The sequence below is a fragment of the Mchenga conophoros genome, linkage group LG9 (assembly GCF_057382185.1).
Source record: "Mchenga conophoros isolate Kocher_MC1m ecotype Shallow Benthic linkage group LG9, M_conophoros_male_GT1.1, whole genome shotgun sequence".
NCBI lineage: Eukaryota > Metazoa > Chordata > Actinopteri > Cichliformes > Cichlidae > Mchenga > Mchenga conophoros.
Window position 1 is genome coordinate 14,853,507 of NC_140534.1, and position 24,305 is coordinate 14,877,811.

The 24,305-nt window shown below is 40.9% G+C and overlaps 1 protein-coding gene across 1 annotated transcript; it reads right to left on the reverse strand.

Annotated features, from left to right (window-relative positions):
* Positions 1 to 2,923: 2,923 nt before the first annotated feature.
* Positions 2,924 to 23,615, reverse strand: LOC146567049 (uncharacterized). Its single transcript, XM_085286606.1, has 4 exons — positions 23,513 to 23,615; positions 12,780 to 12,882; positions 6,114 to 6,710; positions 2,924 to 5,788 (listed from the first exon to the last, which is right to left on the reverse strand). Exons 2-4 carry the CDS (start codon positions 12,795 to 12,797, stop codon positions 5,096 to 5,098), a joined length of 1,308 nt encoding a protein of 435 aa, XP_085142732.1. The 5' UTR covers positions 12,798 to 12,882; positions 23,513 to 23,615; the 3' UTR covers positions 2,924 to 5,095.
* Positions 23,616 to 24,305: the final 690 nt, after the last annotated feature.

Sequence of the window (24,305 nt, forward strand, 5' to 3'; positions counted from 1 at the left end):
GTCATTCTGGGATGTTGGTGAGATATACTGTGTGAAGGAAACGGTTTCCAGGGCCTAATCCGTGGATCGACTTCCTTCGAGGCGTGGACGTCTATCAGCAGAGAATGTACCTTCACCTATCAGCAGAGAATGTCCCTTAGTCTGTAACACAGTCAAATATATTCTCAAGTAATATTCAAGCATGCCATTCAGCGTGTTAGTACGAGCTCGGGAGCAGCTTGGGAGAACAAGAAAACAGAGACTGCTTCAGGTTGTCTTCCCAAATTGACTCAACTTTATTCACAAGTCCAACAGTTTATATAGAGGGTAAAATTCATGAGACAGCAGATTATCAGTTTAAACCAGTACAGACCAAGATAAGGCAGCGTCTTCCTGCCCATGGGTGAAGAAGCATCCTTTGTGTAGTGTATCAGTTCAGCTACAATTGTGATTATCTCAGCGACATATTTTCAAGGCACAAAACGAAGAGTTCTTACATTAGTGAAATCTGAAACAAACCATTTGGCCTCAACAGGCGTCTCCTAAAAGATTAAGAAACTAATGTAGCTGAGGGAGTGATCTCTGTGGTATTTCAACCTTGTACCAGCCTGTGATTCTCACACATCAATTCTTGGGTCAAAGAGAAAAATAACTAAAACAAAGGGGCCTTATTGAATGACAGAGTTTTCCTGCATAATGTCACTATAAAACAATATCCAGTAAATGCTACCATGGTACTAAAATACCTAACACTGTGCATTTGATGGGGGATTATGTTTTTGAAGAAAAGCATCAAACTCCTTCAAAAGCTCCATGCACGCAAGAAAATTCCCTCTGTTTGGGCTGTCTTCACCTTCATCATGGCCACGAAAAGGGAGTCCCTGTCTCCCTAACATAGAGGTGACTGCAACAATTCGTCTGAGATACTCTCTTCTTTCGACTATCTCACTCACATTTGCAGTTGCTATCACCTGTGCAACGTTTCCCTGTTTGCTAGTTCCCTGGTAGCTTTTCCATGTAACAACACTGTCCTTATGTGTTTGTGCCATCTCATGCTTGCCAAAGATGACTAAAGCTTTCTTCCAGTTCTTGCAACCGCTACTGACCAAACTATCATGTTTGATGTTTTTGCCAAACACTCTACATGGGAAGCAGAAAGCTGCATTCTGGTTGACTGAATATTCTAACCAGTTGTGCTTTTCAAACCAGCTGTGGTTAAATGCCCGCTTCTGTGTACCAAAAGTATCAGCTGGATAGCTCTTCAGCTTCACCTGTCTGGGCCTTGTGTCTTTGTCACCTAAATCAAACCCTGTAGTAGAATGAGTTGCTGCAGCTGCTTCATCATTTTCCCTCTCTTGGCCTGTTTGCTCTCCTCTCTCTGTAATAACTTGATCTTCCTCTGCCTCTCGATCCATTTGCTGCAGCTCCTCTGTCTCTCCTTGCTCTCTCTGACTTGAACTTGCCTGTTGACCTTTTTCTCCCTCAGCCACTCCTTCTGCCTCACCCTTCAAGATACATTAAAACATACTGAATTGTAATGTAAATTGCTAATATCATGACTTCTGCTCCCGCTCCACAGTAATTTGTTGCTCCCAAATATTTTGAAGTTACAAACATTATATTTTGAGCACGCATGTGACTAAAATGGTTGCAATTTAAAGCCCTGAAAAATATTACTAAATTACTTGAATTGAAGTAATATTAAAATAGAACCCTCAAAAATATGTGAGTCAGGCTAATTTGACTTATATATATATATCTCTCTTTGCTCTCTCCACTTTCTAACCTTGACTCTCCTAAATAAAAGCTCAAGTTAAACAGGTCTTATATGTTGTACCGTGACTGAAATGTTTCATATTTCATATCCATATTGAGTCCCATAAAATTCTAATCAGACTGTCTGCATCACAAATGACTCCATCCTTTGACTCACCTCTCCAGCAGACGTCTCGCCCCTCTGCCTCTCTGTGCTCCTCTGCCCTGACTCCTACAGGTTAATGGGGATGGAGTGATTATTATTATTTCCACTGATGATAACCATACCACAGCTCGATTTTTCAGAGCTAAAACGAGTGACAGAAATTAACATTATGCTAAGAATTTAACTTAGTGCGCTAGCCAGGTTTTTATTTATCAAAATGGGGAGCACCTGGTTCATTATTTACATGGGACTCCGCTGTTAGCTGGAGCTAACTAATTGTTACTACCAGCCAGTGATGAAGACTTACTTTCTTGAAAAACTTGCGTATATCCATGATTTCTTGCCGTTTGCCACATGTACGCTAGTGTGTCCGCAGGTGTATACGAGCGGAGTGTAAAGTAGCAGTGAAAACGAGGACTGGATTTTCAGTCATGTGGATGTCCCCTGTGAACAACTGGAACGGATTGGATAACGAAGCACTGACGCTACCTTAACAATGTAAAGCGAAAGGGACCAACCGAGTTATGATCATATTTGTGTGAATAGCGACAGGTTTATATTATTATTTCTTTAGACTCATATTCCTGCATCTTTATATTGAATTTGTCTGCAAGTTCTGTAAAAAAACAAAAATCGAATAAGTTTTAAAAAAAAAACAAAAAAAACCCGCCAAATTATTTAGGGGGGCTTAAGAATATTTTAGGGAGGCTTCAGCACCCCTAAAATAGGCCTAACGACGCCACTGGTGAGGAAGGTTCCTAACTGAGAGAAGTGACCCAGAAGTATCTGTGTAGCAGCCACAATGAATCAAGATCATGAGCTTTATTAACTGATCCAAGTCTCTTCTTTCATCTTCTGTATTATTCAGTTTGCATTGGTAATGCCCATTATTGTAATGCTTTTTTAAGATGAGCAAAACTTTCTTTTACTTTGGGTTAGCTGGGATAAGTGATGGATGGAGGGAATTTTACTTCAGCCACAGAAATCCTAAACAGGAAGGAGGAGCAGAGTTACAGTGGATCACTATCCAGCAGGGAAACAAGATTTATTTCAATTTCTTGGCAAAGAGTGAGATTTACGCAGTGGGCAAATTAGAGAGATGACACCATCAGATCCCGAGCCCTCCATGTGTTAATCAAGACACTGCTGCTGTGCTACATCCATAAATAATGAATAAATTAGGAGCTGAAGCTAAAAGGACAGTTTATTTGTACCATCTTCATGTGAACACATTCAAGAACATCACAGATGAAAGAAACATTAAAAACTTCCACACTACACAACGCTAGAAAAATAGTTTCTTCCTATATGTAGAAAAAACAGAAACATCGAACACCTCCAAGACTCTCTTTGAAAGAACTAAAAACCTTTATTCTCATGGTCCAATCATGAGTGAACTCCCCGATGAAGCCTTGTGTGCTAAAACATGTCAGAGTTTGAAAGGTTAAACATGAGTTTCCAAAACGTTTTGCTGGAGAACAATGAACTATTTGACTGAGTTTCAATTATTTACAGACGAGCAAAACCAGGGGTCCGTTCTTCGTACCTCGCTAAGTAAGTTAGCTGGATTTGATTGTTGACGATTTCGCGTGATCCTGGATCGTTCGGTTCCCCGAAGCTCATCCGGGACTTGCTGTCATAGCAACAGAGCCGTAAGCATAAACCTGCTCGGGAGCAGGTTTACTTTATGTAAACAGGATTAGATCGCGGCCATGCAGGTATGTCCGCTTCATTTATACGAAAGCAACAGCGATATTCCACCACTGTTTCACCATAAATAAATAACATCAATGTAACTAAAGATAATGCAGCACTTGATCCTTTTATTGATTTCACACAGATACATACAGGTCATTTCCTAAAAAAGGGAAATGTACTATTAACATTCTATTACGTGTATGTGATTATTACAGATGTAATTCATATTTCACAGTAGTAATTGTAAATCACTCCGTGTAATCAAGATGAGAGACCACGGCTATAAAAGCGAAGGTGGATTTGGGAAGCCTGTCGCAGCCATGTCCTGTCCGTATACGCGAGCCACCCATTGAGGAAGGTGCAAGATTGATAAGGAGAGTCCTCAGAATCCAGCGTATATTGCGGGACAGACAAGATCCTTCAGCTCAGCGCGACAGTGTGCTCATTGAGAGATATCGATATTCCCGTGAGGGTATTATTTACCTAACCAACTTGTTGACAAGGGGGTGCAGGACCACCACCTGTCTGTTTTTGCTCTGCCCTTTTCTTGGTTGCTGTTATGAACAAACTAACAGACTATTACAGGGTCTCTTTCCAAGAGACGAAAAGCAATATAAGAGATAAATATTACCATTCTGTAGAATATTCTTATATTTCACTTTTATTTGTTCCCATGTTCTAGTGGGTCCTGTTCTGGCTCTAATGTGTAAGGGGATATAATATAACATATTATAATACAATATAATGCCATATAATATTGGATAATATCGTGTCATATGATAGATCTACCCTACCGCCTACTGGTGTTGGCCGGAGGGGCCGATGGCGCGATATGGCAGCCTGGCTTCTGTCAGTCTGTCCCAGAGCAGCTGTGGCTACAACTGTAGCTGCTTCCACCAGTGTGTGAATGTGAGAGTGACTGAATAGTGGCATTGTAAAGCGCTTTGGGTGCCTTGGAAAGCGCTATATAAATCCAATCTATTATTATTATTATTATTATTAAATCACCTATGAGTTTAATTTGTCAGCAACTTTCTGCCAGCCCTCTCTCCTTGCTTTTGCAGCCTTTGCAGTGTTCCCTTGCGTTCTGATTAAACTCTGAAACTCCTGAAATCCCTCAATCAAGAGTTCTTGCTCTGCTGCCGAACAATACTGAGCGCGCTCCTTCGACATTTTCGCTGACCAATCAGCGGGTTGCCGATCAATGTTTCTACTATCGATGCGTAGCCCCTTTTACGACACCCAGTGATGTCACATTACTGCGTCCAGCTGTACTAATCGTCAACGGCAGGTGTGTTCGGGGAACCGGATTAGCGAGCTCACGGTTAGCGCGATGGTTTGGTCTTGGATGTGTCATTTGATCTTGGATGTAGTGAGCGACGTACAAAGAACGGGCCCCTGGACAGAGAAAAAAGGACAAAACTGACTCAGTAAAACGACAGAAAATAAGATCCCATGTAAATCTGTATTATGTAGAAGTTCAGCCCAGCAACCAGTTCAGTTCAACACAAGTTCAAATGATTCTATCTGAACTCTGTGGAGCCTGATCTCAAGCTTTTTGAGTCTGACACTGAAACCAGAGGATCTTTCTGTCTCTTCAGATTCACTGTGATCCAGTGATGGGAGTGATTTCAGCCCTGAGTGATCACGCTGATGTTTGCACAGAGCAGACAATGAGGTGAATGTTTGGGCACATTGGTAACAGTGAAACAGTTTATTAGTAACGTGGGATCGTTTGTGTTTGGAGTATGAACTGAGATTCCTGAAGCTCTTGTCACACTGGTCACAGCTGTAGTTTCCTTCCATGTGTGTACGTTCATGATTGTTACGACCATTTGACTGTGAGAAGCTTTTGTCACAGTGTCTGCACTTGTATGGTTTCTCTCCTGTGTGGACTCGTTTGTGTGATTTAAGCTCCCATGCAGTGGTGAAGGATGACCCACACTGATCACAGAGGTGCTTTTTAACCCCACTGTGAATCAGTTCATGTTGTTTTAACTCAGTTGATGTGGGGAAGCTTCTCCCACATTCTTTGCAGTATTGCAGTTTGTCTCCAGTGTGTCTACGTTGATGTCTTTTTAGGGTGGCTTGCTGACTGAAAGTTTTTCCACAAAGGTCACAACGAAAATCTTTCCCACCACCACAGTGATGACAGGGTTGAGAACTGGATCCATCTGTGTCGCTCTGCTTCTAAACAAAGACACAAAGACAGTGTAAGTCAGTCCTTCAACACTTTTATCCTGAACATCGCCTGAAATAAAGAGCATCTCTGCAGACGTCCAATTACATTTGACTGTTTCAGTTAACACACTCAGTTTACTGGGCTGCAATAACTACAATACTACCACCATAATACTACAGTAATACTAAAATCATAACTGACATGAAAATCTGAATAATCACTCAGAGCTGCTTTTCCATGCAGTAGAATTGCTAACATGCTAACACAGTTTAATGAGCAGAGTTGTTCCAAACAGTCAGGCTAAAATGACAAGATAACAATATAAATACATACCTCACAGTAACTGCACTTGTAGAGTCTCTTTCTGGTGTGGATCTGTTGGTGTAGTCTCAGGTAATGTGGAGCTTTAAAAGTCTTCTCACACAGGTCACATTTATAACGTCTCTCCTCAGTGTGGATAAACATGTGTTGTTGTAACTGTGAGCCTGTTGTAAACTCTTTGCCACACTGTTCACAGCAGTACACATCATGTCTGGTGTGAATGCGTAGGTGTATATTTAGGAACCCTCTCTGGCTGAAAGTTTTTCCACAGATGTCACAGCTGTATGCCTTAATTCCAGAGTGGGTAACTAGATGCCTCTGTAAGTGGCCACTTTGAGTAAAAGCTCTGCCACACTGATCACAGCTGTACGCTTTAACTCCACTGTGGATGAGTTGGTGCTGTTTTAGGGATTCCTTCCAGGAAAAAGACTTTCCACACAAGTCACAGCTGAACGGTCTCTCTCCAGTGTGGATGACCTGATGCTGTTTTAGATTAGCCTTCAAAGTAAAACCCTTCCCACACTCGTCACAGGTGTGTTTTTTCTCTCCCTTTCTTCTGTGAGGTTTGTCGGCCTCCTGAGAGCGCTGACTTCTCGCTCCATGTTGGTCCTGCAGTGACAGAGATACAAACAGAGGCAGTGAGTGAAATGCAGTCGTGGAACAAACTCAACCTTCAAACTCCCTCCATTAACACTAGTTTTAAACCTGAAGGTGGAGTGTGGCACCAAACACCTTAAAGGTCTCTTATCCCCACCTGCTGGTAGTTCTAACACATTACATCCAACCTGCTGTTAAAAATAATTCATGACTGTTCAAACACTAAAATCATGCCCATCCCTCCTGATTGCACGCGCACATGCACACACACTTTTATATTATTTTATAATTTATATTATAGTGTAGTTTCCTATTACATATTTCTTTAATTTTTATAGATTTATACATAATTATTCAGTGATATTAAATCGTATTTTTGTTTATTTAAAAAGAACCCCATTAGCTTCCACAACAGATGTTGCTCATCTTCCGTCAAATACAATCACATAAAATATTATACAATAAAGTGGATTCAAGATATCCGCATAATTTGGCTCTTACATCCACAGTGAGGTTTCACAATTGTTAAAATATAAGCAATCAATAATAATAATATCAATAACATTCAGGCACATTACACAAATTTCAAAAACAAATCATCTCTTACAATATTTACAACAACTAAAAGCTCTGTGAATCGGCTTTTAAGTATGGAAGCCCGTTTCCGCCACTAAATAAAAACAAAACAGCTAGTATCCATAAGATGAAATTTTGAGAAAAGTAACTCGAAACTTCGAGTTAGCTCTGCCAATCAAAAATATAGGTGAATGAGGTCGCTTTCTTGTTACCCGGAAGCACATGGCAGAGGAACGTGCACTCAAAAACGGATCCCAACAAATTGGCGCTTTCGCGAGTACGTTTGCTGATAGTAACACCATGTGATTCAGCTAATAACACAGGGATTTCATCATTTGTGAAGCCAGGCTGAAAACACTCAGCAATCTGTGCATTCACGACTGGATGTAAGCTTAGTTGTAGCATTTGTAGCTGAGGGCTTCAGCTTCCGGGTAACAAGGAAATGACGTCATTCACATAGATTACTGATTGGCAGCGCTAACTCGAAATTTCGAGTTATGGATCCTTTTTTTTTTTTTTTTAGTGGCGGAAACGGGCTTCCATAGTTAAGTGTTCATTGAAGTTTTGAATAGTTTGAATAATTCTCTAATTTTATAAGGCAATTTATTCCACTTAAACGTTGCTCTAAATGTAACAGTTTTACAAAAAGTTACTTTTAACAGTTTGTTGAAAACTGTGTAATATGATTATGTATTTCATCTGGATACTGCAGCTGAGCAGAAATAAATGTGGTGTGTTTAACAGAATTGCTTTCTTTATAAATACAAGTAAGCCATAGAATATTTTAGTCTGTACAGGAAGCCAAGAAAGTTGATTATGCATTTTATCAATATTAGTATAGTATGAACATCTTAACACTAATCTGGACGCTTTATTCTGGACTAACTGAAGTCTGTTAAGATCTGTCTTATTAGCTGCTGACCAAATGATTGAACAATACTCCAGATGAGACATTACTAGTGCATTAATGACATCTTTCATAATTGAAGAAGTGATACAGAAAGAGCATTTCATAGCCATAGCTATGCCTTGTCCCATTTTCTTAAAAACAATTGATGTGCTGAGACCATGAAAGGTGGTGATTTATGGTAATGCCGAGTAGTTTCATCTGGGTGACGATTTCTAACACTGGCTATGGAAAGACTCAGTTGTGGGCTGTTGACTAATCTGCTTCTACAGTGGGGCAAAAAAGTATTTAGTCAGCCACCGATTGTGCAAGTTCCCCCACTTAAAATGATGACAGAGGTCAGTAATTTGCACCAGAGGTACACGTCAACTGTGAGAGACAGAATGTGAAAAAAAAAAATCCATGAATCCACATGGTAGGATTTGTAAAGAATTTATTCGTAAATCAGGGTGGAAAATAAGTATTTGGTCAATAACAAAAATACAACTCAATACTTTCTAACATAACCTTTGTTGGCAATAACAGAGGTCAAACGTTTACTATAGGTCTTTACCAGGTTTGCACACACAGTAGCTGGTATTTTGGCCCATTCCTCCATGCAGATCTTCTCGAGAGCAGTGATGTTTTGGGGCTGTCGCCGAGCAACACGGACTTTCAACTCCCGCCACAGATTTTCTATGGGGTTGAGGTCTGGAGACTGGCTAGGCCACTCCAGGACTTTCAAATGCTTCTTACGGAGCCACTCCTTTGTTGCCCGGGCGGTGTGTTTTGGATCATTGTCATGTTGGAAGACCCAGCCTCGTTTCATCTTCAAAGTTCTCACTGATGGAAGGAGGTTTTGGCTCAAAATCTCACGATACATGGCCCCATTCATTCTGTCCTTAACACGGATCAGTCGTCCTGTCCCCTTGGCGGAAAAACAGCCCCATAGCATGATGTTTCCACCCCCATGCTTCACAGTAGGTATGGTGTTCTTGGGATGCAACTCAGTATTCTTCGTCCTCCAAACACGACGAGTTGAGTTTATACCAAAAAGTTCTACTTTGGTTTCATCTGACCACATGACATTCTCCCAATCCTCTGCTGTATCATCCATGTGCTCTCTGGCAAACTTCAGACGGGCCTGGACATGCACTGGCTTCAGCAGCGGAACACGTCTGGCACTGCGGGATTTGATTCCCTGCCGTTGTAGTGTGTTACTGATGGTGACCTTTGTTACTTTGGTCCCAGCTCTCTGCAGGTCATTCACCAGGTCCCCCCGTGTGGTTCTGGGATCTTTGCTCACCGTTCTCATGATCATTTTGACCCCACGGGATGAGATCTTGCGTGGAGCCCCAGATCGTGGGAGGTTATCAGTGGTCTTGTATGTCCACGCTATTCTTTTAAACAGATTGAAACACATGGTGGGCCTCTCTGGTGTTGTACATAACTGGTTCACTTCCTATCTCTCTGACAGATCTTTTATGGTGAGTATGGATACATGCTCCTCTAAGATCCATAAAATGACATGTGGTGTGCCTCAAGGGTCGGTTCTAGGCCCTGTACTTTTTAATTTGTATATGCTCCCTCTCGGCAGTGTCATCAGGAGGCATGGAGTGAACTTCCACAGTTACGCTGATGACACGCAGCTGTACATCTCCGTGTCTCCTGATGACACCAGACCAATGGATGCCCTTTTTAACTGTATCTTGGATATAAGATCTTGGATGGCAGAAAACTTTTTACAGCTTAACCAGGACAAGACTGAAGTTTTAATCGTCGGTCCTGAGGCTCAGAGAGAGAAACTCTTGTCTAAATTAGAGGCATTTTCACTATGTCCTTCGCTACAAGTGAAAAACCTGGATGTTATTTTCGACTCCGAGCTTGGTTTTATCCCACATGTTAAACATGTAACCAAAATTGGATTTTATCATCTAAAAAATATAGCCAGAGTCCGCCCTATTCTCTCTCGGGCCAACACGGAGATGCTGATGCATGCTTTCATTACCAGTCGCATTGATTACTGTAATGCCCTGCTCTCTGGTCTTCCTAAGAAGAATATTTCAACTTTACAACTTTTGCAAAACTCGGCAGCTTGTGTGCTGACGAAGACCAGAGGGCGGGCCCACATTACACCGGTTTTAGAATCGCTGCACTGGCTCCCCGTGTGTTTCAGGATCGATTTTAAAGTTCTTTTATTGGTTTTTAAATGTCTTAATGGTCTTGGGCCTTCTTATCTCTCAGATCTGCTTTTACCATACGAACCCTCGCGGACCCTGAGGTCCTCTGGTACTGGCCTTTTGATTGTCCCTAAAGTCAGGACACATACTCACGGAGAGGCAGCTTTTCAGTGGTATGGTCCTCGTCTGTGGAACAGCCTGCCGGAGGAGCTCAGGGCCGCAGAGAACGTACATGTTTTTAAGAACAGGCTCAAGACCCACCTTTTTAATTTAGCTTTTACTTAGCGTTTATTTATTTTATGCTTATTTATTCTATCCTGTTATTCTATTATTAATTTAGGATTTACCTAATATTTTTTGATTTTATTCTTATTCATTTTTTAATCTTCTTACTCTATTGATATTTATATTGTATCCTGTTCTTATTTATTTTATCATTTTACCCTGAATATATCGTATTGTGTCATATCTCCAGTGTTTCCTCGGAGGGCGCTCTCTGCACCGGGGCTGTGATTGACCGTGGCTGCTGGGTCTCTGGGGGTCCTCTCAGCCTGGCTGGGGGGCTCCTTGGCCTCCCTCCTGCTGTGTGCCCAGCCTGGAGGCTGCGGTCTGTGACCGGCTCCCGGTGCAGACGGCTCCCTGTTATAGTGTTTCCTCACTTGGCTCATGCGAGCCCAGCCCAATTTTTACTCTTTAAGTGTGTGCGTGTGTGTGTGTGGGGGGGGGGGGATATATGTGTATTGAGAGTGTTGGGAGTGAGTTGGAGGGTGGGGTGGGCTGCTTTTAACTATGTAAAGCACTTTGTGCTACATTTTTTTTGTATGAAAAGTGCTTTATAAATAAAGATTGATTGATTGATTGATGTCTTCCATTTTCTGATGATTGCTCCCACAGTTGATTTTTTCACACCAAGCTGCTTGCCTATTGTAGATTCACTCTTCCCAGTCTGGTGCAGGTCTACAATACTTTTCCTGGTGTCCTTCGAAAGCTCTTTGGTCTTGGCCATGGCGGAGTTTGGAGTCTGACTGTTTGAGGCTGTGGACAGGTGTCTTTTATACAGATGATGAGTTCAAACAGGTGCCATTCATACAGGTAACGAGTGGTGGACAGAAAAGCATCTTACAGAAGACGTTACAGGTCTGTGAGAGCCAGAGATTTTCCATGTTTGAGGTGACCAAATACTTATTTTCCACCCTGATTTACGAATAAATTCTTTTTTTTTCACATTCTGTCTCTCACAGTTGACGTGTACCTCTGGTGCAAATTACTGACCTCTGTCATCATTTTAGGTGGGGGAACTTGCACAATCGGTGGCTGACTAAATACTTTTTTGCCCCACTGTAATTAACATAGATTTGGATTTAAATACATTTAAAATCATGTTGCTTTTACTTATCCAGTCAAACACATTCAGCAAATTTTGTTGTGACCCGCTGATCAGTTCAGAATTGTCACTGGCTGAATAAAACAAGGTGGAATCTTTGGCATACCCAAGATTAAGTCAAGACATATTGCAGATCGTCAGTGAAAACTGAATAGAGAAGTGGAGCGAGGCAGCTGCCTTGGGGTAAACCGCAGTTCATAACTGAGAAATAACCATTACAATAAACCTTCTGCTATCTTCTGTCCAAATAACTTTTCATCCAGCACAAAGCAGCTGGTGAAAATCCATAACATTTTAGTTTATCAATCAAAAGATCATCATTTATCAAATCAAATGCAGCACTAAAGTCCAAGAATACCACTTTCCCATCATCTAGATGTTTATACCATAAATTATCTGTCATATGAATTAGAGCTGAGCTGGTAAAATGACCAGCTTGGTTCAGTGAAGAAAAATGTCTGATTGTAACCTGAGGGTTTTTTTACATTAAGAAAAAGGCACCAAACATCAAACCTATTTAAGCCTAAACAGTAACACATGAAAGTAGAGTAGGGCGATATGACCAAAAATATTTATCAGGATATACATTTGAAAATTTGTGATAACGATATAACTGACGATATAATTGAGGCGAGACAAAATACTTTACAACTCCACAACTTTATTAGTGCAAAAAATCCCATCAATGTATTTTCACTTAAACAAGCAGCTGTTTTTTTATGTGCATTAAAGTTATATAAAAATTTAACAGTGCAAATGCAAATTGCTTGCTGAGAGTTTAACCAAAAGGATTTTCCAGAGGAAATTGGCTGACATTTGCTCCAAGGCATTTGTATTTGCACTGTTACATTTTTATATAACTTTAATACACATAAAAAACAGCTGCTTGTTTAAGTAAAAATACATTGATGGGTTTTTTTGCACTAATAAAGTTGTGCAGTTGTAAAGTATTTTGTCTAGTGTCAATTATATCGTCAGTTGTATTGTTATCGCAAATTTTCAAATGTATATCGTGATAAATATTTTTGGTCATATCACCCTGCTCTGTCTGTCACCTTCTGTGTTGAGCTCATTGTTTCCTCTGTAGTGGCTGAGCTGAGTCCAAGTAGCTGAAAATGTTCCTCTGCTGCTCCGTCAGACTCTTCTCCTGCTGATCAGCTGGGACACAAAACAGATCTTTGTTAGGCTCCACACTGCACTGAAGAGTCAAAGTGTCTCATATGTTCATCTGACAAAAAAAAAATTTTTGCTTCCCGAGGTGGGCAAACAGACACAAAAGGTTTGAGCACCGATACCAAATTTAGCAGTATGGCAGACCAGTAGCAGGAGAGACTGAGGCCTGTTATTGGAATCAAATGCCCAGTGAGCCGACACAACGATTTGCACAAGACAAAGACAGCTGTGTTTTATCCTGGAATACATTTATTTTACATTTTCTTGAAATGTTTTTCATTGTAGCACTTCTCCCTCACACTAGGAGTGCAACGATACACAAAATTCACAGTTCAGTCGGTTCGATACTTTGGTGTCACGGTTCAATATTTTTTTTAGAGACAAAAATTTTCATGCCTTTTTAATTTGTCATTTATTAAAATTATAAATATATATTTTAACTCAAAAGTACAGTTTTTAAATTTAATGTTGCTGAAACAACAAAAAATAAATAAATAAATCTGATTGAGGAATCACTCATCTTTGGAAAGAGAGTTTATTACAGAGAAATGGCTCTTTCCAAAATAAAAGCTATACTATACTCTTCTTCTGGCTATATTCTCAGCAGCATATTAAACATATCAGGTCCCTATAAGGAGAATCATGTGCTAACAGCTGTCTAAATCACTCTGTAAAGTTTGTGGCATGCGTGCTTGTTGTTTTTGTCTGCTTCCACTTGTCTTTGCACTAGGATGATGTCGGCATAAATGTGTAGTCATATTCATTGTGTTCCCACTAGTGCTGTCAGCGTTAATCTCGTTAAAATGACGTTAACGCCACAAATCTCCCTTAACGAGTTACCATGGATCGCCCCGTGCGTGGGGCTGGACGGCGTCAACACATTAACAAGCTAACTGCGCTAACACACTAGTTCCCACCAATTGAGCATTCCGTGGCACAGCCGACATACTGTTTTACTTTTGTCCATGACGCGCTTACCTTCAGGGTCATGCTTCACATGAAAATCAAGACAGTTCCAAACACCAGATCTGAATGAGGGTGGGGGAGCTTCAATTTCGGGTAGCATTGAGGCAGTTGCCATGTTGCAACGAGCTTAGCTTCTGTCTTGCTAGCTTGCGCTACGCTCAGTGGATCTGCACTCGACAGTGCAGCCTAGGCGTAGTAGTCGAACGCAGATGCACTGAGCGCTCAACACTAGGGATGGGTATCGTTTAGGTTTTATCCGATACCGGTGCCAAACCGGTACTTTTGAAACCGTGCCGGTGCTTAAACGGTGCTCAAACCGGTGCTTAAAGAATGGAGAACACAAAATTGGTCCAAAAAACCTCTCATGTTCAGCTGTTTTTTGTAAAAAGATAACAATTTTAGCCTTTTCTACAGCTATGAGGCATATATGGTATCACACTTGGCTGGAAGCAGTGCTTAAACAATGAAGGAAAAAAAACAATAAAACAAAAAACAAAAAAAAAACAAACACACAAACTTTGTCCAAAAACCTCTCATGTTTAACTGTTTTCCACTTTTTCTTTGGTCATTTTAGCCTTTTTGGCCAGGGTGAAGGGAGTATCTGCCATCAAACAAGAAGACAGCCGCATGTAGCTATGATGATGTTTGCTAGTTCACCTTACATGCATTAATGTAATAACGTGGTTAGCCTACTCAACGTGAATTACACACGAACAACATTAAGCTACTCATGCTGAGAACGGCTGCTGCTGCTGCCATCATCTCGAAATATATATATTCTTCCGTGTAAGATGGTGCCGGTGTGCATGGCTCGCCGTCCACGGTTGTCGGATCCACTTTTGCTCTGCGTGTTTCTATTGTTTTCGTCACTTTTATTGAACAACGCTGACTCTCTATTGACCTACGATCGTGAAGCTCTGTTAAATATTCGATTTGCCACAGAGAATTTGGGAAGGACTAACGCTGATGGACAGGACTTTTTTCTACCTCTGCTACTATCTGGAGTACCGCATCACCTGGATTACACCCCTACCACATCTCATAAGAGGAAGCGCTTTAAACGTCGGGGAAAACGTAGCGGGCTACTCGTGAAACTGAAATCATATTTGGCTCTTTCATCTGGCAGTAACAGATTAGTTTCCGAATGCACTCTGACTGAATTCAGACCTTTGCACTGGCGTTTTGTCTCCTGTCGCTTCCTGGAACCTATTGGCACCTGGCTGGTACCTGTTGTCGGCTTGGCTGAAGAGATTCAGCATTACCGCCTTCTCTTACCTCATCTTCGCTGCGGTGGAGCGAATTCGCGGAATCTTCGGCAACTGAAACAGGTTCCCTGGATGGCTGTCACCGGTCTGACGGACCCTACCAGGTTTGCCCTTGTAATGAAGTTGATTTACCGTTGTTTTTTTGTCATTGATATTTGATCTATTTGTAGTCGACCAGGTGACAACAACAACGTCGAGAAAACATCTATTTATAGTTGACCATCATTCGGCACTGGCCACCATCAAAAAGCCATCGATCTGTAGTTGAGCGTTAAATTGCATTGCAACTGAGCGCGTATAAAGTACCGGAGAAAGTAGATTTATTGTTCTTTTGTTATCAATGACTTTTGGTCTAGTGCACCAGCTTTAAAAAATCGTGTCGACATGCAATTTATGTATAGTTGACCGGGAAATTAAAGCAGCGATCACTTGGACTATTCTGCAGCACCCCTATCACATTGGTACATCCCTCCAGGTAACCATTGTCTTGTACAGTAGAGGAGGACATTAGATTTACTCTCAGCGGAATTGACCGGAGAAGGCATCAGTTCATGCACTGCACTGGCCTCCACCACGATTAGTATAAGGTAAGAATGAATGAATTTTTTTTCTATTCGTTATTTCCACGGTTGCATTTGAATAACAGCAAAAAAAAGAAAGAAAAAAAAGGAAAAAAAAACTCGTTAATGTACAGTTTCGGACAAAATGTGGGAGCCTGAAACTGTGTCTACTTTCATCTTACAATCTGGCAACAAATAAATTGCACTGCAAACAAAGTCTATCAACAAAGAAAACATTTTCGTTTCATACTTTGCTGTTATAATCCCTTACAAAGCTAGCTTTAACGCGTCGAGGATTCCTTTGTTCTTGCCATCGCCTCGGCGCTTGACCCAGACTTTCGCTCTGTAGTTGCTTTTTAGCATAGTACTACAAAAAAATTAAATCTGTGATATATAATTGATAAACGTAAAGGTAACTGTATAAATGTGTTCAATGACTTTGTTACTTTTAATGATTGGAGAGCACCCGCTTCAATTCGCACTCAATTCAAACTTTACGTTGCACGCTCACCTAACTTGTGTTTGCACCTTTTGTCCACACATAAACTGCGTTTTCGTTAACTGAAAACTGAGATTTTTAAAGAAGTGTTAAGGTTCAAATATTGATGAAGGAGAGTACAAACAACCATGGTCCAGAAAATCTTGGTCAAAACAATTGATTTTAATGAATACACGCGTGGGAAGACCAGTGCCTGTTCGCAGACAGGAACGGTTCTCCGACTTAATCAAAGCATACACAGATTTTTATAGCATCAGGGTTTGAATTAATGACGCCCCTTCATACGTCACAGACAGAATATATACATACGTCAAATCAAAAGCACAATGACTTTTAACACGGTTTAAAAGAACGTTGTCTTCTATCTCGTCTGGAACACGAGCCCCACATCCTGCCAGACGCTGTTCCTCTTTCTTGCAGAGACAACAAGAAACTGTTCCTCTTTCCAGAGACAAACATGACCAACTTCTCACCTATAAATGAGTCTAACTAATGTGTGTGCGTATATGTGTATGTCACCTCTTGCCTACTAACGCTCACTAACTGTATGTGTGTCTCGCCCTTAAATGCTCTCTCATCTCACCCGTTGCACTTCTGACCTTTCACCAGAACAGAGGCTCATCCTTATGTGTAACTAGACTTGTAGTCAAGACCGCCTAATCCGAGACCAAGACAAGACCAAGACCAGGGGGGTATCGAGACCAAGACAAGACCAAGACCAGAGGGTATCGAGACCAAGACAAGACCAAGAACAAGTTGAGACGAGACCAAGACCAAGACCGAGACAAGACGAGACCAAGACCAAGACCGAGACCGAGACAAAAAAAGTCTTTAAACTGCAGCCAGATGCTATTCTATGCAGGACACCTTAAACTAGTTTTTTTAATTAAGCAGCAAGGCAGAACAAAGTCGGGCCTGTATCAAGACACAGGGACTAAACCCCAATTCAACCAGACCCAGAACTGATCCGGAATTAAAACAGGACTACAACAGTTCAAAATCAGGGCCCTATTTCAGGAAGCCGGTTTAGAAAACTCAGAGTGAAAAACGATACTCAGGGTTGAGTAACCCCGAACTGTCCAACTCGGAATATTCGGTTTCAGAAAGGCTGATAACAATTAGTTCAATCAACGCGGAGTTGCTTTAACCTCGAGTTAAGCGCGCGCACGAGGATACATAAAGCCCTGATTAGTGGAGCACAGATTAAGCGAGTCACCATGGAGACGGAGGGAAAGAAGGCGCGGTCAACGTACCTTACAGCGCTTGAGGCCGAAATTCTGATGGCAGCATATGCCGATAACATGCAAATTTTGCAGGAAAAAAGTAACACAGCCTCAGCTGCAAAACAAAGGGAGCATGCATGGCAAAACATAGCCGACAGAGTCAATGCGTGAGTGTTAATTTAAACATTGATCTAATAACACGTTATTTTATTATATTTTATTTTATTTTTTATTTTATACATTTTATTTTATGATGTGATGTGAGCGCAGGTGCAACCCAACAGGCCCCAAACGTGCCTGGCAGCAAGTAAAAATTAAATATAAAAATATAGTCCAAACAGGTAAGGTGTAATTGTATTATGAGCCATAGTGCTTGGTCTGTTTGTCCGATGTAAATCAATTGCAGTTAGAGGCTACATTAATTTTCTTTCTGTAAGCACTTATTGAAATTATCTGAGCACATTACAAGTACATATTTGATTACTCTGTATGCTCAAATGTGATCCGTTATAGCCAACAGAAAAAAAGCGGAGGCCCGAAAAACAGGTGGGGGTCCTCCACCACCACCACTCACAGAGGCTGAGCAGTTGGCTTCCACATTTGTGATAATGGGAACACCACAAACAAGTACAGGAGACGTTTCAGTGCAACTGTAACATTCCTGACTGCCCGACAGACGGTAGCCTTGGAAACGTGCTCAGCATCACCAATATTATACAGAAAGCTCCCGTTTGCAAAAAACCGAAGTGCAATACAAATAATATGTACAGAACTGAGAGAATGTCCGCGATGTGTCACATGAGCAATATTAGGCCTGAGGATGTTATTCAAATGAATTATAGATTGTGCTGACAAACGGTGACGTTCACACAGAAAATCATCAGGAAATGATAAAATGTCCAAACGCGCTCTAATCACTCTCTCCCAGCGGAGAGCTCTGCGGAGAATTTGGGCTTCAACATCTACTGGCTCTTCAAGGAAGGAGCACGCCATGTCTGACACTTCCTACAGTCAGGTTTCCGACACAGAGGCGGAGAACGTCAGGGTTAGTTGAAGTAAACCTGCTAGGGGGCAGGTTAGCTTCACGAAGTGTGTCGTCATAGTAACTCACTCAGGATTAATCTAAACTCGCTTTGTGAAACCGATAACCCAGAGTTTTCGTTAACTCAGGGTATACTTACTCAGAGTTTGCACTAAACCGGCTTCCTGAAATAGGGCCCAGGACTACTGAGGACTTAACCAAGACAGAACCAGAATCAGAACTAGATGATAGTAGCACTAAAAATCATCATAGACCTGCACTACACTTATTTTTTAATTCTACCAAAGTACAATATTTAGATTGAGAAAAGTTTATATAATTATTTAGCCTTGTTGTGCAAACAAGCCTGCATAACTTAATAAATATAGAATTTGAAAAGTAACAAATGGTATCTAAAAAGAAACACTAGGTACTAGATACATGTTCTGATGAGTTTTGGCAAACAACCATTTGACTAACATGTGTGTCTCACCTGCTCTTGTTCCATCTCTGTTCTGTCGTCATTCTCTCTCTCCCTCTCTGCTCCTCTCTCTCTCTCTCTGTTCCTCTCTCTCCCTCTCTGCTCCTCTCTCTCCCTCTCTGCTCCTCTCTCTCCCTCTCTGCTCCTCTCTCTCCCTCTTTGTGCTGACAAGCCAAACACCAACATCATCAAATATACAGTTGAAACCACATATTTATGTACTCTTCAGATAAAAACACAAACACTTTTTTAATTGTAACATCAGACTAAATGTTTATTTTTTTAGATTGATAAATATAAAAAACATATTTGTTAACTTTAAGAGTAAAGAGAGAAACTATCTGTATTTCTTAATTGTAAATGGCACCAAATTGTATTCAAAATTGAGCCACACTTATGGAGCTCCACGATTCTTTTCCTGGTGTTTTGGTTGACATCTCTTGATTTTCCCATGTCACAGAAACAGGCTCTGTGTTTTGCCTTATATGCATCCACAGCTGTGCCACCAATTTACTCACATGGACTCTACTAACCTATCAGAAGCTTCTTCAGCTCAGAATCGAATCGTCTGGAGTTTTCTTATTAATTAACAATAAACTTAGTGTATATGTACTCCTAAATTTCATGAAAGTGATTAAAATAGACAGCTCCCTCTTTTTATTCTGACATTTAACTAATTCAAAAGATATTTCAACATTTATTTATCTAAAACAAAAGTTTACTCTAAATTGATGTTTAACAGTAAAAAAAGTTTTTATGTTTTCTCCATAAAGTGTATGTAAATATCTGGTTTCAACTGTGAATATACTGCTGTGTATTGGAATTCCTCTTGTTTTGCATAGATATACTGAACAACATCCAAAGCACAATATATAAAATAACATCTACCTGAGTTTTTTCTTTGAAAGAAGCTCCTTATGTCCATTGTTGTGTTCATCAGTACACAATTGAAACCGATTTAGAGAGTTTGTTTAGCCGTGGAGGGAAACAACTGAAAATATGAAATGTAAGCTAAGACTCTCTAAAAAAATCAGCATTGCTGTTCGGCTTTTTATTTATCCATTTGTTGATTCACTCGAAGAGCAAGTAACGCAACCAAGTGATCAGTTTGATATCAATCTTTTGTGATACACCGTCATATTTACATTATTAGTTCAGTACGAATGATTTTCTTTGGTACCTGGTCAAACTTAAGCTTTCCTCTGTCTGCAGCAAACTCGCAGGCAGCAGCTTCTCCCCCCTCGCTCACATGGGTGCTGTGCTCAGTCGCCTAGTGCCTGAGCTCGGATCATACCAAAATTAGGGGGAATTTACGACGGTGCGCTCTGTGCTTCGTGTGTTGTTTTTGTTTTATACAGTTGTCAGTCAGGCATCTAACTAAAAAAATTACACTCCAAAAGACCCCATGCTTCTGAAAAAATGACACGGGCTTAAGCCCAGTAAGCCACCCCCCCCCACTCCGCTGATGGTTGACTCCAAATCTTCCGAACACTATGTCGATTTGAGAACGCAAGACCGAAACAGCGAGACCAAGACCAAGACAAAAGTCCGCCGAGACCAAGACGAGACCAAGACCACGTAAAAGTGGTCTCGAGACATCCAACTCTATGTGTAACAACCTAACTGAAACTATATGTACTATATTGAATAAATGTTCTAATCAAGAACCTCTACTAAAAGCTTAATAAAAGAATATAAAAGTATACCAGACAATTTGAATAACCTAGTAATTCAAATAGCCTCGTCTAACCAGCTCCTCAGAATAACTTGTTTCATTTCTGCAAAGCCTGCAACTTCCTGTCAGCCTGCAACTTAGTCTTTCTGAAAGACACACACACTGTTTAAACATCTGAATGCAATATCAATACTGTAAATTATATTATTAATGCAATGGTAATGATGATGATTATTTAACAATAGCAGTAAAATAATTTCCCTGATCTCCACAGAAGCCTGCTAGGGTGGATATTTTCGAAAACTCCGTTTTAGCATTTACGTGTGGACGAGGAAAACGGAGAAAACGCAGCGTCAAAGGTGTGCGCCTATTTTGACGTCACACTGTGCGCCACGTTTTTGTCTTGGTGCCATGAATTCCTACAATGGCAGACTTAGTAAAATTAACAGTATTTTGTCTATCTTCAGTGTTTAAATGCTTACATATGCACACGCAGTTACTGTCCCTTCACACATAGGACTCGGTTCAGCTTCTATGAGCCGTCTTTGTATCTAGTTTTCCCTCCTTATTGACATTGTGCCCTATTTTTCCTCTTTTTTTCAGAGCTGATTTGGTAACTACCATCCACTTAACAAAAATTAACTTTTTCTAAACAGCCCTCACCACTCCGCAGTCTTCCCCCCAGCCCACTGACAGCGAGCATCATAATGCCCCGCCCAGCTTCCGGCACCTTTCGCCACTCTGGCAGGACACACAAAATGACACAGCTTTGCGATCTCCCCAGCATGCAGAGTCTGATGTCGAGGACTTCCCTATAGATGGTATGCTTTTCAAATTGTTTTAAAGCTGAATCACAATGTCATTGTGCTCTTATCTTCAAAGCACAAATTTATACTCCTGAATGTCATCTTGTTGTGATTTTTTTCTGTAGAGTCCAGAGACTCTGTGAGGCCACTATTACAAGGCAAGTTTGAAAATCTTGGAATTTCAGATTTTACATGGTATAAATGGTAAATGGCCTGTATTTGTACAGCGCTTTAACTAGTCCCTAAGGACCCCAAAGCGCTTTACACATTCAGTCATCCACCCATTCACACACAATTCACACACTGGTGATGGCAGCTACATATACAAATATCAAATATATGTGACAGGCAAAAACTAGCAAACACTTTTAGCAGTTAGAACAACTTATACTTGAATGCAGAATGTTACACCATCATTTATGGATATATTAGTTTTTCGCCTCTCACTGCTTAAGCCATTAATCTTTCTAGAATTGTTCTTTGAAACAGATGCGACCTCACAAAAGATGTTAACTATGCTGTCAGACCGGACCAGAGCAGTTAATGAACTCCGTGAGGAGGTCAGAGCCATCCGCCATCCCTGCTGCAATGAATCGGTAGATGCTGGGGTACTGCCTCTGGATTTGCCCTTGCACAACATTGAGGAGCTAAACAATGCAGAGGCAGCTCTTAGATCACAAGAGGCAAACAAGGCAATGGTAAGTATATAAAGGTTATGTACACTTTGTAACTATAAAGTGTAATAGCTGTCAGATGTGATTTAAATACATAACGACGGCATGTTGATTATACACACAAGCACTTGCATACACATTTAAGACACGAGACACGCTAATTACATCTCTTAAAATGTGTCTATAGGTGAGACGCTTTGCCTTGATTGGAGGGACCACACTGGAGGTGCGAGTCCGCTGTGTAATGGCTTATGCCATTACAAACGAGCCTCGGTACTCAACTGGGCAGGCACGACGCTATGCAATATATTCAGTTTTAACATTTATATTCACAGCTGACTGTAACTACGCTCAAACTGTTAATGCTATCTTATTTTAATAAACAACACTTTCATATGCAAAACTGGGGTGGCACTTGGGGTGGCAAGGGATCATTTAAAAAAAAAAAAAACACCACAGCACTTTACAGGAAGGGCCAGAGTCGTCTCTATTTTTTGAGGCGACTGAGGTCCTTCAACATCTGCCAGAAAATGCTCAAGATTTTCTATGAGTCTGTGGTGGCCAGTGCGATCCTCTATGCTGTTGCAATGCTGGGGGAGCAGGCTGAGGGTCGCAGATGCCAACAGACTTAATAAACTGATCCGTAAGGCCAGCAATGTTGTGGGGATGGAGCTGGACTCCCTCAAGGTGGTGTCGGAGAGGCGGATGCTGTCCAAGATAAAGACAATGTTGGATAACACCTCCCACCCACTCCATGACATGCTGGTCAGTCACAGGAGCTCGTTCAGTGAGAGACTGAGATTACCGAAAAGCACCACTGAACGACACAGGAAATCATTCCTGCCTGTGGCCATCTCCCTGTACAACGCATCCACTTAACACACTGTTTGCTGCTACAGCTACACATGTTTCTTTTCCAAATATTTATTTATAAGTGACTTATGTATGTATGTATGTATATATATGTATATATTGTACTATTCTTAGTTAGTGTATTGTCTGTCTTGTCTTAATGTTGATTTAAAATGGAGCACTGTAACAAAAAATAATTTCCCCCAGGGATCAATAAAGTATTCTGATTCCGATTCTGATTTTAGGGTGGCACTTGCCACCCTTCTAGATCCGCTCCCACAATGCATTGCGGCGTGACGTCAGCTTCAAAGCCCTATACCGATGCTTGAGAGCGCGCGTGTGATGCGCGTGATCAGTGGTGAGAAAAACAAATCACGAAACGTGACCTTTCTTTACTCGTGGCTCACTTGCACTTCTAATCTATTCGTTTGCACACTTACACACACACAGCTGAGGTTTCCTGTTTTGCTACACTCTGGAGAGCCTCGCCTTTAACGGTCTCCTCTCACAGAGAGCAACAGAAAACTTCATTCAGAAAACTTCGAAAAACTCGAGATTGACTGAACTCAGTTCAAAGTTACCTTGACACTTACCTTTAGATGTTAGAGGTAGCGATGGTCCGCTTGAAGCTGACGCTCCGGTGCCTGTGTGAAAAAGATCAACACGCTGCTTCAGAAGCACCGTGTCGAGGCTTGATTCGTTTGGCCAGAGTCACGTGATTAGTGACGTCTGAAGCTTCATTTAGAACGTACTTTTTTACTGAACTTTATTGAACACACAATAAGTATACAACATACAAATAGATGAAGTTTAAGAAAGAACAGAACATGAACATACAAAACCAGGGGTAAAAAAAATTATTATATGAGTACGTGAGTCTCTTTTAAATGTTACCATATAGTGACTGGCTGGGTAACATTTATGAAGAATTTTATATGAGATTTCCTTCACCTTGTTTACAATTAGATATTTATGGGATCATCCAGACTGTCTTCCAGGTGATATGTGGAACATGTCGGTTCCAGTAAGATATTATATATATGGGAGAGACATGATATCTTCTTGGAATAAACTACGTATTCTCTTATTGCTGTTACCAAGTTCCTGTGAAAAGCAGATTTTTCCCACTGCTGACTCAGCTGGATCAGGGAGAGTGACTGAGGTAGATATTGAACTGTCAGTGTTTTTATATAACATTAAAGTACCTGAGGGTATGGCACCAAGCACCATTGAGAATTCCCAAACACTTACGGGAAATTATATAGTGTAAGGAATTCATTGTAAGTAAGTCGTACTCCCTCTTTATTAACCAGCTGAGCCACCAATAGGATCCCATTTTGGACCCAAGTTTCCAGGAAAAGTGATTTGTTTTGAAATAAAATATCT

What these genes read in the sequence shown, in the direction of transcription:
- LOC146567049 (XM_085286606.1), bottom strand. An exon ending in ACAAGTGCAGTTACTGTGAG is followed by an intron (nt 5,789 to 6,113) that starts GTATGTATTTAT and finishes GTCTTTGTTTAG; the next exon opens with AAGCAGAGCGACACAGATGG.